This window comes from Drosophila novamexicana, unplaced genomic scaffold (genome assembly GCF_003285875.2).
Source record: "Drosophila novamexicana strain 15010-1031.04,08,12 unplaced genomic scaffold, DnovRS2.1 tig00000689-arrow-pilon, whole genome shotgun sequence".
Classification (NCBI taxonomy): Eukaryota; Metazoa; Arthropoda; class Insecta; order Diptera; family Drosophilidae; genus Drosophila; species Drosophila novamexicana.
The window spans coordinates 833321-846566 of NW_020824818.1; the positions used below are offsets into that span (position 1 = coordinate 833321).

Sequence of the window (13246 nt, forward strand, 5' to 3'; positions counted from 1 at the left end):
TTTCCTTAGGGATGCAGGTGAAAACATTCAATGTTGATATACATACAAAGGACAGACAGTAGCCACAGTATAAAAATAATAACTAAAAATGTATAAAAGAAAACAATGCACTAGAGGCACCTTACAATAAATTGTAAGGAAATGATTCAGACTTAAATGTGTTACGGAATAAAATGAAACTAACCTATAATAAATTAAATATCATCTTCGAATAGGGCAATTATGCGACGCCGTTGTGCGTCTTCGTCCTTAGCATTGCCAACATTGCACTGTCCATTATGATGCATTACATTATGAATCTCCAGTTCGCTAACGGATTCGAATACCAAGTTGCATTGGCTGCAACGCGCTGCCGAGAAAGGCATCAACGTTGCACTTGTGGGCGTTGCTGGCACTGGCGACTGCTGCTGTGGCGTGACAGTGGCTCGCTGCAGCTTCTCCAGAAATGTGGCACGTGCACGCTCCTCATGTAAGGGTGCAGTCGCTGCAGCAACAGATGCCGGGCCTTTGCATCTAATAGGTATGGGCTTCTTTACCACTAGATTGGGCGTATTTTGCGAGTTGCGACTCTCGGAGCGCTCAATAGCATACAGTACATTGTTTTCAGCAGTTATTGGGGTGTTGGTACCGCTCTTAAATTTAAGCAAGGAGTTGCTAAAGAGCGCATCATCATTTGATGGTGATGGGAAACTATCCCAGCCGGTCGAACACTTCGGTGCGGCCTCTTGAGCTGGCTCACTTTTCTCAGTTTTCTCACTGCTGCCATTAGTTATTTTACTCTGATTTAGTTTATCGGCCAGATCGGTGTCGATCGAGTGCTCCTGCAACCAGGTGCAGGTTTTGTGTAGAGCAAATATCATTCGTCTAATGAACTCGTGTGGTGACACCATCTTTTGACGCTTTATCTCCAGCAGTTTGTTGACCTCCGAAACAAAGCTGATGAACTGAAATTCCACGCAATTGTCAAGATGCAATTGGTGCGAGTCTTCGTGCATATAGCGCTTGGAGCAGGCCGGGCACTTGCGCTCCTTCCACATAGGTTCGGGTATATTGACTTTGATGTCCCTCAGCTGAGCCTGCTCCATGGGATCATCCTCCTCGAAATTCGTCTCGCTGTAATTATAGCAATTCTTGTGCTTGCGTGACAGCGCATTCTCCTCGTTGTCATCGCTAGAGGTGACGGCTGCATAGTCTTCTTCCTCGCCATTTCCGCTGCCGCTGCCAGCGCTGGTCGATGGCAGCTCCACTGTTGCCTGTCGATGACATGTTACTTTGCTGCTTCAAAAAAGGTTGAGCTGCCTACCTGTGTAGCATTTCGATGCTTGTCGAATAAATCGTTCAAGTAGCGTATGCGTCGTTCGTTGTTGCCGCATTGTTGGGGCACAGTCTGATTAAGCAGTTGTTTGTGCACTTTGTCCGTTCTTTCCAGCTTGGCGCTGTTATTGTTAAGCAGGAGATTGTGCACCGGTCGTTGCTCCACATAGCTCAGCTGCTCTGCAGTAAAGAGTGCACTTTCCTTGTCACCCTTATTTTTGACAGACTTCTGTTGATATAGCTCGATCAGCTTAAGGCTAAGTGCGTTTTTTATGCACTGTTCGCGGAATGTTACAGCGTGTTTTAAATACGATATGCATAGTGCACATATAAATGATGGCAGTCCATCATCTGGAGAGTTCTATAGAACCAAATAAGAGATCAAACCAACTTCAAAGCTGATACAAAAATGAATAAGAGATATTTACTTTCAGTCCGGATGTCTCTTCAAGCAATACGTTAATTGGCTTCTGATAATTCAGAAACTCGTTAGTCGACCCGTGCAAATATGTGGGTATTTTGGCAAAGATATTGTAGTCTGCGGGACTGCTACATATGCGGCAAATATTTCCCCACGTCGTCATAGTCCTTAATATTTATAAATATTGAAAATATCGACTAGACTAAACAAAACAACAGTATACAAAAAGGGCAAGTGTTACTCTATTGGAAAAAGGAAAAACTCTTGTCAGCTGTATGATGCACTATAAAGTGTTTGGCAACTCTGGCTTCAGAGTGCAATGGACGGTATTTAAATACCGACTCGCACAGCCAATGTAAAGTATCGGTACTTTGATTGACTGCCATGTTGTGGCGCCATTGTGAAAAATTCGGGAAATAAAAGTTAGAAATTCGTTTTTTCATTATTATGTTATATTATTGTGAGAAATTCGCATTTTTCTATTTTTCTTATTATACCCCATGTTATGCAAAAAAAAACTAGCTGGCAACATTCCATACTTAACATATTTATTCATCAAAATGGCGACGATATTTCAACCTTTATTATTCTATTTCTCCGATAATGGCCCCAAATGGCAACATTACATTCCCCAGTGTGGCGTTACGGGCTTCAAGTTTACGGTATAGCTGCAAAAACACACCTGAACAAAATTCGCATCATTCAGGCCAAAACCCTGCGCAAAATAACTGGAGCCGAATGGTATATTCGCACACGCGACATCGCCAAGGACCTCAAGGTTCCAATGGTGGGCGACGTAGTCAACAGGCAAGCAGCGAGCTACTCAACAAAGCTCCACAACCATCCAAACATCCTGGCGAGGAGCCTGCTAAGGAGGCGAAGAAGAAGGCGACTGAAGAGGACCTACCCAACCGACCTAATCGATCGTTATGTATAGGTGACAAGCTTCGTTAATTACATCAAAATATGTTTCTGTAATCTGTTAACCTAATTGTAAAACTAACTGTAAAACCACAATCATCGCTAAGCTAAGTAATTATGTCACTCTGATAAAAGTTGCTAACATAGAGTAACAGGATACCAGATTTCTTAATAAACAAAATATAATTAGTAAAAAACAGCATTTAAAATAATCTGACTTGCGATAGCTAGTTGCATTTTTGAACACTGTTTACTCTATCGAAATACTCATTTCCAGAGTTACTCGTATCATCAAATGACATTTTGAGTACAAGCATAACATTGTATTAACAGTAAACAAAGCGTACGCCAACGCGACAGACGTGTTTGTTCTGCGTATTTGTATTTTAATTTAATTTTTTCGTCAAATTAACATTACTACGCATGTTCGCAAATTTAGTAAAAGGAGCGCACAATGATAAAACACATAAAAGAGATGTAATCTAGTTATCCCTCGACATCGCACAAATGAACCGAAGAAACTTATATAAGGCACTTAGTACACAAAAACACAAGTTGCATGCAACATCAATGAAAACGAACATGCAAAATCACTGAAACCCAAAATATATAAACAAAGGCACGCAAATAACTGCCTATATGCAATTCTTGGCTATTATGCAAACAATTGCTCAAGATTAAGTACATTAGAGCACAAGTGCCTTAAAAATATAGAACAAAAGGATAACTAATCAAAGCAATTAGTAGTACGCCAACAATAGCGTCAAGTGCATTAGTTAATATTATTAACTTTTATTGAAATCAACATGGACACGGGCAGCGTTATGGATATTTATGCCATTTATTTATTTCGACCCGGAAGTTCGCCCGTTGATTGGTGCGAGGGCAATTATTTAATATCATCGAATATTGCCGAGTTCGTTAACACGGTGCGTATATGTGGCAAATGTTTTCTTTTCCTTTTTTTTGCATAACCCCTTTTGTGGTACTCATAATTGGCGCTGCACTTGCAGAAACACGCGCGTGCATGCGCGCGCACACACACACATATATATTTACAGCGCGCTGTAAGACCTTGACCTTTCTGTACGTGTGAAAGCTACTCACACTAACAAACGCTGATTGTAAACAAAACGGCGATGCTGTTGGCAAACACTTGCCAACACTAATAGTTACAGTTAGTTTTCAGCACATGTGGTACCAATTGTACCAAAAGTGGTACTTTATTTAATGATGCATTAAAACTGTTTTGTTTTACAAATTGATAAATGATTAATTAATTGTAAAAAAGAAATCTATGCTAGCTATTTACTGCACTCCATTAGTATAAAGGAATTTTAGCTTATCTTTAGTTTAGAACTTATTAACAAAATAAACAATTGAGTCTCCATATATTTATTACAATATAATTTGCTTTTTGTTTGAGAGAAACTGATATTTGCTTAAATTTGGTTAAAATAAATAAAAAAAAAAAACTAAAAATAAGTATAAAAACGTGCCTTTCATAGAATATACGTTGTTTTTTTTGTGGTCGTAACTACCGTTAATTACAACATTGCTTTTTAGAGTTTCTTATTGGATTTTCTTATCGCATTTCTTGAGCTAATTATTTATCACAGACTCAAACTCAAAGTTCATGTCACAAATGCGTAATAAGCTGCGCAATGATTCCTTTGTATAAATAAAAGAACGTGCCTACCCGTTTATTTATTTCTTTTTTTTTTTGTTTTTTTTTTTCTAGTTTTTCTTCGTTCTTTTGCGCATTTGTTATCAACAACTGTTTGATATTTTTTCCCCGCTTGCGTAATCAAATCAAAAGGCAGTATACATATATTATTTTAATAAGCAAAAATAGGACACCAAACTATTTACGAGCTGAATGATCAGATAATTACTCAATCATCGTACCAGATACGAAGTCAACATGATAAAGTGCGTCCAAATAGGAATTCTTTTACTTTCGATATACATATATATCATATGGACTTTGCGATCTGACTTTCTAGAGATATGCAAGTAGATTAATGTTTATTCTATAAAATTATTTATTCATTTATTACGTTTTATTAGCAAAGTGATCGGTCGAAAACTTTAACTTCGAATAGCCATCATTTCATTGAGATTATCTAATTTTTATACCCTGAACCCATTAAAAATGGGTATAAGGGTATATTGTATTTGCGCAAAATCCAAATGTATGTAACAGGCAGAAGGAAGCATCTCCGACCCCATAAAGTATATATATTCTTGATCAGCACCAATAGCCGAGTCGATCTAGCCATGTCCGTCTGTCTGTCTGTCCGTCTGTCCGTATGTATGAACGTTAGGATCTCAGAACCTATAAGAGCTAGAGAAATTTTAGATGTAGATGCTCCTAGCTTCCGCGCAGATCAAGTTTGTTTCCGATAGTCGATAACTTAACCGTTTCCAAGCAATCGATAAAAATCGATATCGATATCCTGTTTTTTGGGCAATTTTGGTAAATAATAAGAGCTAGAGTCACCAAACTTGAAATATAGCTTCTAAAATAGAATATATATGTGCATTTGATGCTGGAAGAAGAGGGTTCAGGGTATCCCCTAGTCGGGAGCTCCAGACTAGAACCTCTTACTTGTTTTATCTCTTGCTTTGAAAGCAACATTTTCATTGCTCTCTGGGCTTTAATATTTTTGAACTAGAAAGCTTTAAAGAAGTTAAGTTATTAAAGCTCAAATGGTAACTGAAAGATTTGCCAGCTAATGATATATACTCATGTGATGTATATAGGAAAAATTATTTTCAATTTCGGCCACTAGAATATATTTATTATTTTAATTTTTCATTTGAAAACGCCGTCCGCTGTTAGACATAAACAAATTAGGGTTAAATGTTGACAGTGATTCAGAAATCAGCAGTTTATCATTTTGTTGTTTTCCCACCGATCTTATCTGATTGAGCTAACATATATTTTGATTGATGGCCGCACTAATTTCCCACAATCCATCACAATATGAAAGTATCTTAAATATACATTGCCATGGATAGATTGATAGATTGAAACAATGTTCAATCAATATACAACTTTATTTACCATAACAAATATCGACTCTACGAACAGAACTCCTGACCTTTCCATGCGTTATTTAAGTCTTATGATATTGTAATGTAATTGTAATGGTCAATATGCTTTCATCATAATGAATTGCTAATGATGATGAAAAACTTTTAATTGTTTTCATTTTTATTATCCTGAGTAATTGCTTCATTTGTTGTCTGCTGCAATTAATTTAAAGCTCACACTGCCTTTTGTTAGATTCCCTTTTTATATTCTGAAATGCAATAAGTTAATGAACTGCTCGGGGGTCATGCGTACATATTTATTATATATATTATACACACATGTACTTATATGACGCCTAGTTGTGTTTATATGAGATACTATATAAATATATTCTAGAAAGTCAACACAGACTCGCCTTGCCCAGCCCCGTTTCGTGATGGCCTTTAATTGTAATTGCATTTGTTTTAAGTTCCATACATTATTTCAATTTGTTTTTTATTCTTGCTTCTTGCACACAATTCAACATTTAATTATGTTTGGGCCAATAAATTATTCTTGTCATTCTTTGTTCTCGTGCTTCGGCTGACACGAAATATAAATTGTTTAAAAACTCTGCCCGAACAAATGGCATAACAAACGCTTTGACACAAATAAAGCCTCAGATATGGTTGGCTGCTCGCTTTCTCGTTGGGGGCTAGGATTTAGCCCAATGTCATTATTTTTGTTGAGCAAGGCTATCGTGCTATAAACAGGGTATATTCGAGGCATTCGTTTACTTGCTTCGTGTCCGCATTCTATATGCTTGGCTTTAACTGTCCGGCAGTAATTAAAAAAAACTCGTTTGTCTATTTGAATACATTTCTTGACCTTACAAAATGTTGGCTACCTTTCTTTTAAGCAGCTCAGCTCCTCAGCTCGTATGCTTAGTCCGTAAAAGCTCGTAACTAATTAATTCAGACGAATATTCAAATATTAATACCAAACTTAGCTGTCAACTAACTCTTTCTATTAAATACATTTTTTTCAAAGCTTTAATCAGACAATAATTTAATTTTCCTTTATTATTTATTTAATTGATAGTCAGCAAAAAATAATTTATATTATATTTGAATGATTTATTTTCAACTTTTCAAAATTAGACAAACTCGAAGGCCTACAAAAAAATTCAAATAATTCAAAAAAAATTCTATCTTAAAAAAAAAAACGAATTTATTATCAAAATGCAATTCAGTTTTTCTGAAACGATTATAATAATTTTTATAATATATTTGTTATTATTTTTAATGCTTAATAAATCGGAACATTATTATTTTACTTCATATTCTTAATATTTTTAGTTCTACCTAAGATTTTGTTTTCTTTTTTTTTAACATTTATTCATGTGATGAGTATTTGTTCTAATACTTTATTTAATATCTTAACAATTATAGTTTTAATAAATTCAATTGATTAATTGAAACTTTGGTTTTATCTAATTGTGTCTAGCTTATCTAACTGTCGCCTGCTTCTCTCTTGCAGTTCAGCAATTTTCTGTTTATCCTGTTGCCGCCCGTGCTGATAATGTTGTTTAAGGAATACGGAAGATTTGTGACGCCCGGAATACATTTGCTGTGGGTGCTGCTGATTGTTGTGGGTCTCAGTTCCATGTATTTCCATGCGACATTGAGTCTATTGGGCCAGCTGCTCGACGAACTGGCCATACTCTGGGTGTTTATAGCCGGCTTCTCGCTGTTCTATCCCAAGCGTTACTATCCAAAGTTCGTTAAGAACGATCGGTAAGTGTCTAATGAAATATAGAAATGAATGCACCCTACTTAACTTAACTCTTGTCTGCTCAACAGCAAAGCCTTCAGCTGGCTCATGCTGATATCGGCCATTATCGCAACGGCTTTGTGCTGGTGGAAGCCCATTGTTAATGCCTTTGTGCTGATGCTCATGGGCGTGCCGACCATGATAATGCTCTACACTGAGCTGCAGCGGTGCGTATGTTCCCAAAATATGCCCAAAACTCAGGCCGATAAGCAGCGTTTGCCTAGTTGACCGATAAGTTCAACAAAGACAAGCACTATGCCAGCTAAATCGTATATCATATCATTCAATCCTTATCAATTTCATGCATGTTTAACAAAGCCCATGGCTACCCGAGTTTTTCCTTCTTTTTTTTTTTATCAACTGGGAACAGGTGTACCCATTGCCTAATCTATATATTTATCTAGGTCTGTGTGTGCTTCCAATACATCATACTAACTTGTTATCTAAACGAACCGAGCAAGTCAAAGTTCAGTAGAGCTTCTCTTGAAATAATGAGCGCAACTGTTGAAATAGCATTGGGCCATAAATCACAGGCTTATTTTATAGGACTGCTAAAAGACGGATGGCTTTTAAGCTCTTGAATCTATTTCAATTTTTAATGAGCGAACGCAACGTTTAAAAAAGCTAAACTATTATCTTTAAATTAAAAAAAAAAAGTGCTCTTAGATAAGCTACTGTAGCACTCGAAGCTCTGTCATCCAAAATCAATTAATATAGAAAATGTTTGCTTAGTCGAAAGTTTTTAAAAAAAAATAATAATTGACACCCATAAAGATAGGGAGTTTATTTCAATCGGAAGTTTGAACGATATGCTCGATTGTGATTTATATGGTTCTAAATAAAAAAGTCGAACAAGGTTTTTGTATATGTTCTTGCATCAAATAAGCTAAAATAATTTTAAAATGAGCTAAACGCAAGAAAACAATTACTATAAATATTAATTTGCTGTTTTAGCTTCTTAGTAAATCACTTGAGAAATGGCAATAATATTTAAGTTTGAAAATTATGCGATTTGACAAATTATTGCATCATAAATAGACATAACAATCCTCCACAGTCAAAAATAATATATTTAATAATACTTATATATATATTCTAAAAAGTTAATATATATTTTAAAATAGTAACAAGAACTAAGTCGATATAGTCATATCCATCTATCTTAAAGAGCAGAAAGTTTTGCTGGAAATTGACTTTTCTTTGCAAAACCAATTTTATTTTCAAGATTTCTCAATCTCAACTTAGTTAAACCAGATAAGTTAAATCTAAACCGTATCGTTCTAAGGAAACAATCGGTTTAAGTTTTCAGAATTTGGCATTTAAAATGATTTGTATATATGCTGTGGCTTATATTGTAGCTAACTTTATCGCCAATTTGCAGGAATACTTAATCTTCGGCGCCGTATTAATAGCTTAAATGTAGTTTGATAATTTTTAAGAGCACTTAAAAGAAAGTTCTTAAGATCTTTGAGCATATAAAATATATATTAAGAAATAATATACAAATAACAATAATTGGTTCAGCAATTCCCTCAATAAGTTGCCATGGCATTTTATAGCTCTTTTTGATGGCAGCTAAGAAAACTTTTGAACTTTTGTTTGTTTGCTTTTTTTTTTTTCATCCGCAGAGTTCGTGATCAGCGCGTTTATCGTCTGGGCCTGCGTGCCACCACAGTTTGGGGCGTGGCAGTTTTTTGTTGGATCAACGATCGGATGTTTTGCGAGGCCTGGTCTGCAATCAACTTTCCATATCTGCACGGCTTTTGGCATATACTCATATTCATAGCTGCATACACGGTGCTGGTGCTGTTCGCATATTTCTATGTGGAATCGGAGCTGCCGCAGCGGCAGCCGCTGCTCAAGTATTGGCCAAAGAATGAGTTTGAGTTCGGCATACCGTTCATATCGATTAGAAATCCAGGTAAGACACTGCGCACCACCATCTAATTCGCGACAAGCAAACCAAATGCCATGACAGACCAAATGTGAAATGAAACCAAATTTAACAAATAAGACACTTACAGAAATGCTTTAGCTAGTTGGTAACTTATCATGTATTTTTAGAACTTAGTGCGCAACACAATATTTAACTAGTTGTCAAATTGTAGCTAATTTGTTTGATTGTTAACTGGAGGTTAAGGCTGTTAAAGTATTAATCCTAAGATTCGTTCGAACTAATGTACATTAACCTGTATTGCTTAGCATCTAGTAAATGGAGCATAGTTATCTATATAGTATATATATATATGTATATCTGGTACTGCCCCACACATATCCCAAAGATCCCAAAAAGTCATTAAACTAACTGCTTGTAAGTCCACTAATATGGTTGCAGTCAGGTGCGCATTGGCAACAGACTCCAAACAAAACTCGTTTTGCCCAATCTGTACGAACAGGCTGTGATATGTTATACTGACTCATTATGCACTCCGGAGACTTCCACCAAAAAAAGACAAATAAAATATATAAATAATAAAAACCGCATATGAGTGAAGAAAAAAAAAGAAAACAATATACGTTCCTACATTCTTAATTTGGTCGAAAAGTTTTATGGGTACCTGAACTGCCTGACTGCCTTATATAAGTACGATATACCCGATTGTTTTGTTCGCGAGTCTCGCAAAGAAAGTCTTTTTATGGCCATTGCTCCTTGACTGCAGCCACGTAGCCACTAATCAGCACACGTATAAGACTAGTACTAATCCACGTAGTTTTGTTTTTGGCCCAATTGTGAATTTCCCTAAACGCATACAACTGCTGATCCCACAGATTCGAAAGATTGGCACATCTACTGCAGCTTATACGTGCAGGATTACGACAACGGGCTAAAGGCTCTGCGCTGAAAGTCTTAATACTACTTAGATTACTCTAAAATGAGCCATACAAAACGAAAAGGGAAGTTTACAAAATTGGTTTTTGCCAACATCTGTTTGTACGTTATGAAAATTCGCATACTGAACATGTTAATTCTGTCTAAATTAAAGAAAGTCAAAAAGTTGAAGAGATATTGCTTAGTTTATAAAGTCTTTGAATAAGCTTAAACTAAATTAGTCAAATGTATGCTCACAGTTCTGAGTTTGGTCAAGATATCTTGAAAATGGCAACAATTTAAAAAAAAAAAAAAAAAACATGCATTAGTTCCTAAGGCAGCTATATAATACAGAGATTCAATCCGACTCCATCTGCCACAAAAATACGAAAACATTTCAAGCTTCATTTAGATATTTTTATGTCTAACAACAGATAATGTATAAAGACAGGCAGACTTGGCTACATATATAAAATAATCATTTTCAAGCTTTTATTTTGTTTGTTAATAAATTGAAAAAATACGGTTTAGAAGAATCCTGAACAATCTGCTGCAACAGAGAACTAAGCAATATCTTGGTGAATCGTTGTAAACTGGTCTAGTAAATTGTATGGAGCGTTTAGCATAGACAACGTGATATAAATTAGTGGTAAAACTGATGCCTAAGCAATTTAAATTATATATATCCAAACTACAAATACTTATGATATAAATTATACAAACTTGAACAACTATTATTAGCTTACCTGATCAGCAACAAAAAAAAAATATATATATATATATATATATATACATGAAAAAGTTTTCAATTTAGCTGTCATTTAGAGTTGGCTTAATGCTAACTGAAGAGAACCTAATATAAAATATATAAAAATGACATGTACTGAGTTAATAATGCAAACAAATTGTTGATAATGCAATCTTAGCATAATAAATGAGCTTGTAAAGAAACCTTTGCTGTTGTTACAGTATTTATTCCATATAATTCTCATGATTTTCATTTGAATACATTTAATTCTAAACATATACTTTGTAAATCGTATAACTCGCTTGATAATAACTAAATATGTGTTATTATGTGCAATTTCACAGTAGGTGTAAGTATTTTAGTTGTGCTTCACTGAGCATTGGTCCAAAAACAAAAATTCGTAAGTATATATTCTGCCATATTTAATCCGAATCGGATGAGATATTGGTACACGAATCGCGTGCAGTGCGCTTATTCAATGAGTTGTACAGGCCATTCAATTGATACGGCCCGCGATAGGTAACAATATTCTTTGGCGTCTCGAATATCTTTACCTCATAGAGAAGCTCCGGCTTCTTGAGATGTGTGCGTATATTATCCCAAATATAAACGGCCAGGTTCTCTGTGGTGCTCGGCTGCAAGAATTGGGGGTTAGACAATGAAATGTTAGCATTTGTGAGAGGATATAATTACAATTTTGGCAAAGTACTCCACATCCTTGTCCAGATTCTTGTGATCCAGGCGCTTCATAATGACCGCCTCAATAGCATCCTTTAGTTCTGTTATGTTCAGCACCATGCCAGTACGTTGATCGATGGGACCGCGCACAGTCAACTCGACTACGAATAGACAAGGAACATAGTTTATTAGAATTACAAGATCTTAAACAAAAAGGGAATCTATCAAAGCCCGACACTTCTGTCGCCATTGCAGCCTTGTGATTGCTATGTTTTCAACAAACTCATTCTGCTCATATGCAATTATAACATTTTTGCATTATCAATTATTTTTTTTGTACAACCTTGCCTTTTATATTTAATGAATGATGAACTTGATAGGCGAGCTTGTCGGCCAAGGCCTGGCTATGGTATAAACAGATTGTTTGTTTCGTCTCACATTTCCAATGGCTGTGGTTGAGTTAACCAAATGTCACTTGATATGGCTGGCTACTAATCGCAACTAATCAAGCATTTAATTTTAACAATTTACGAAAATATTTATGCCAAAACATGGAGAGTTGCTGCGTACCCGTATAATTGTGACCATGTCCATTGAAATTATTGCATTTCCCAAAGACTTCCAAATTTTCGGCATCGCTCAGCTGAGGACTGCAATGAATTGAGTGGAAAACACAATTGAATAAAGAAATCAAAACACTTGCAAACCGAGTAAAGCAATTAAGCTAACACAACTGTGCGGCTTGTCAATTGTGATATTGAATTGAATTTATTGATTTATTTATTATTTATTACCTGTGCAGGCGATGGCAAGCGCTGAACGTTTCGCGGCGCGTCAAAAATGCAACAGGTTGTTGGGACATGCTGCAGTTGCTGATTATGAGGGGAATTCGACTTTATCGGGCTTGCAGGAGTCTAGGTATTCTGTTGCACGTGCGCGAGCACTGTTTTGCTGCAAATGCAAGACCTGCTCTCAAAACGCGCTTATTTATGTGATTGACTGTGTGTGCGAGGTAGCAGAAGCAATTTGTTAGCTGCGAAGCAAGAGTTCGACTTGCTAATGCACTTGCAAATGTGAAATGCGGCAGCAGCGCTCTTTAACTAAACTTGTATTGTATGGCAAATAGAATGGAATCTCAAATCAATCTTAATATCTTTGTCTACGTCGGCTACATGCACTAGTGCAATGAAAACAACAACATACCCAAAAGTATCGATGTTGCATTGGCATCGATACGGCTGTTGACGTGTGCCAGCACTAGCAAATTCAAAACAAGTTGGAGCCCATAAACACATCATTGTATGTCTCGTAATTCAGTGAGTGTGAAGGGTGCAGCTATATGTGTTTTTGCTTTAGATTGCACGGCGCAATTTCCTTCCAAAGGCGAAAAAAACAAACAGACAAAATGTAGAATAGTTAATAATGTTAAAATATAACTGTCCAACTAATATTAAAAAAATGATTTATGCAATCTAATGTTTAAATCGCCATTTGAGTAATTTG

The 13246-nt window shown here is 36.0% G+C and overlaps 3 protein-coding genes across 5 annotated transcripts; 1 reads left to right on the forward strand and 2 right to left on the reverse strand.

Annotated features, from left to right (window-relative positions):
* Nucleotides 1–12: 12 nt before the first annotated feature.
* Nucleotides 13–1955, reverse strand: LOC115763105. Of its 3 annotated transcripts, none has more exons than XM_030705547.1 (4): nucleotides 1743–1955; nucleotides 1304–1675; nucleotides 185–1253; nucleotides 13–82 (listed from the first exon to the last, which is right to left on the reverse strand). In XM_030705547.1, the coding sequence occupies exons 1-3, from the start codon at nucleotides 1896–1898 to the stop codon at nucleotides 195–197; spliced, it is 1587 nt and encodes a 528-aa protein (XP_030561407.1). In that variant the 5' UTR covers nucleotides 1899–1955; the 3' UTR covers nucleotides 13–82; nucleotides 185–194. The 3 variants fall into 3 exon arrangements, with proteins under 3 accessions (XP_030561407.1, XP_030561406.1, XP_030561405.1); XM_030705546.1 differs by lacking the exon at nucleotides 13–82 and adding an exon at nucleotides 83–120; XM_030705545.1 differs by lacking the exon at nucleotides 13–82 and having other exon boundaries at nucleotides 183–1253.
* Nucleotides 1956–2989: 1034 nt separating this feature from the next.
* LOC115763210 (alkaline ceramidase) lies at nucleotides 2990–11205 on the forward strand. The gene is made up of 5 exons (XM_030705677.1): nucleotides 2990–3585; nucleotides 7215–7471; nucleotides 7538–7675; nucleotides 9137–9429; nucleotides 10278–11205. Exons 1-5 carry the CDS (start codon nucleotides 3463–3465, stop codon nucleotides 10349–10351), a joined length of 885 nt encoding a protein of 294 aa, XP_030561537.1. The 5' UTR covers nucleotides 2990–3462; the 3' UTR covers nucleotides 10352–11205.
* Nucleotides 11206–11282: 77 nt separating this feature from the next.
* On the reverse strand, nucleotides 11283–12918 carry LOC115763211 (6-pyruvoyl tetrahydrobiopterin synthase). Its single transcript, XM_030705678.1, has 4 exons — nucleotides 12538–12918; nucleotides 12314–12393; nucleotides 11759–11904; nucleotides 11283–11700 (listed from the first exon to the last, which is right to left on the reverse strand). Exons 1-4 carry the CDS (start codon nucleotides 12603–12605, stop codon nucleotides 11488–11490), a joined length of 507 nt encoding a protein of 168 aa, XP_030561538.1. The 5' UTR covers nucleotides 12606–12918; the 3' UTR covers nucleotides 11283–11487.
* Between the last annotated feature and the right edge of the window lie 328 nt (nucleotides 12919–13246).

Coding starts and splice junctions, on each gene's coding strand:
- LOC115763105 (XM_030705547.1), bottom strand. CDS start 1,898: ATGACGACGTGGGGAAATATTTGCCGCATATGTAGCAGTCCCGCAGAC. Junction 1,676..1,742: donor AAGAGACATCCGGACTGAAA/GTAAATATCTCT, acceptor TTGGTTCTATAG/AACTCTCCAGATGATGGACT. Junction 1,254..1,303: donor AGCATCGAAATGCTACACAG/GTAGGCAGCTCA, acceptor TGTCATCGACAG/GCAACAGTGGAGCTGCCATC.
- LOC115763211 (XM_030705678.1), bottom strand. CDS start 12,605: ATGTCCCAACAACCTGTTGCATTTTTGACGCGCCGCGAAACGTTCAGC. Junction 12,394..12,537: donor GCTTGCCATCGCCTGCACAG/GTAATAAATAAT, acceptor AATTCATTGCAG/TCCTCAGCTGAGCGATGCCG. Junction 11,905..12,313: donor ACATGGTCACAATTATACGG/GTACGCAGCAAC, acceptor GTCTATTCGTAG/TCGAGTTGACTGTGCGCGGT.
- LOC115763210 (XM_030705677.1), top strand. CDS start 3,463: ATGGACACGGGCAGCGTTATGGATATTTATGCCATTTATTTATTTCGA. Junction 7,472..7,537: donor AAGTTCGTTAAGAACGATCG/GTAAGTGTCTAA, acceptor TCTGCTCAACAG/CAAAGCCTTCAGCTGGCTCA. Junction 7,676..9,136: donor CTCTACACTGAGCTGCAGCG/GTGCGTATGTTC, acceptor TTTCATCCGCAG/AGTTCGTGATCAGCGCGTTT.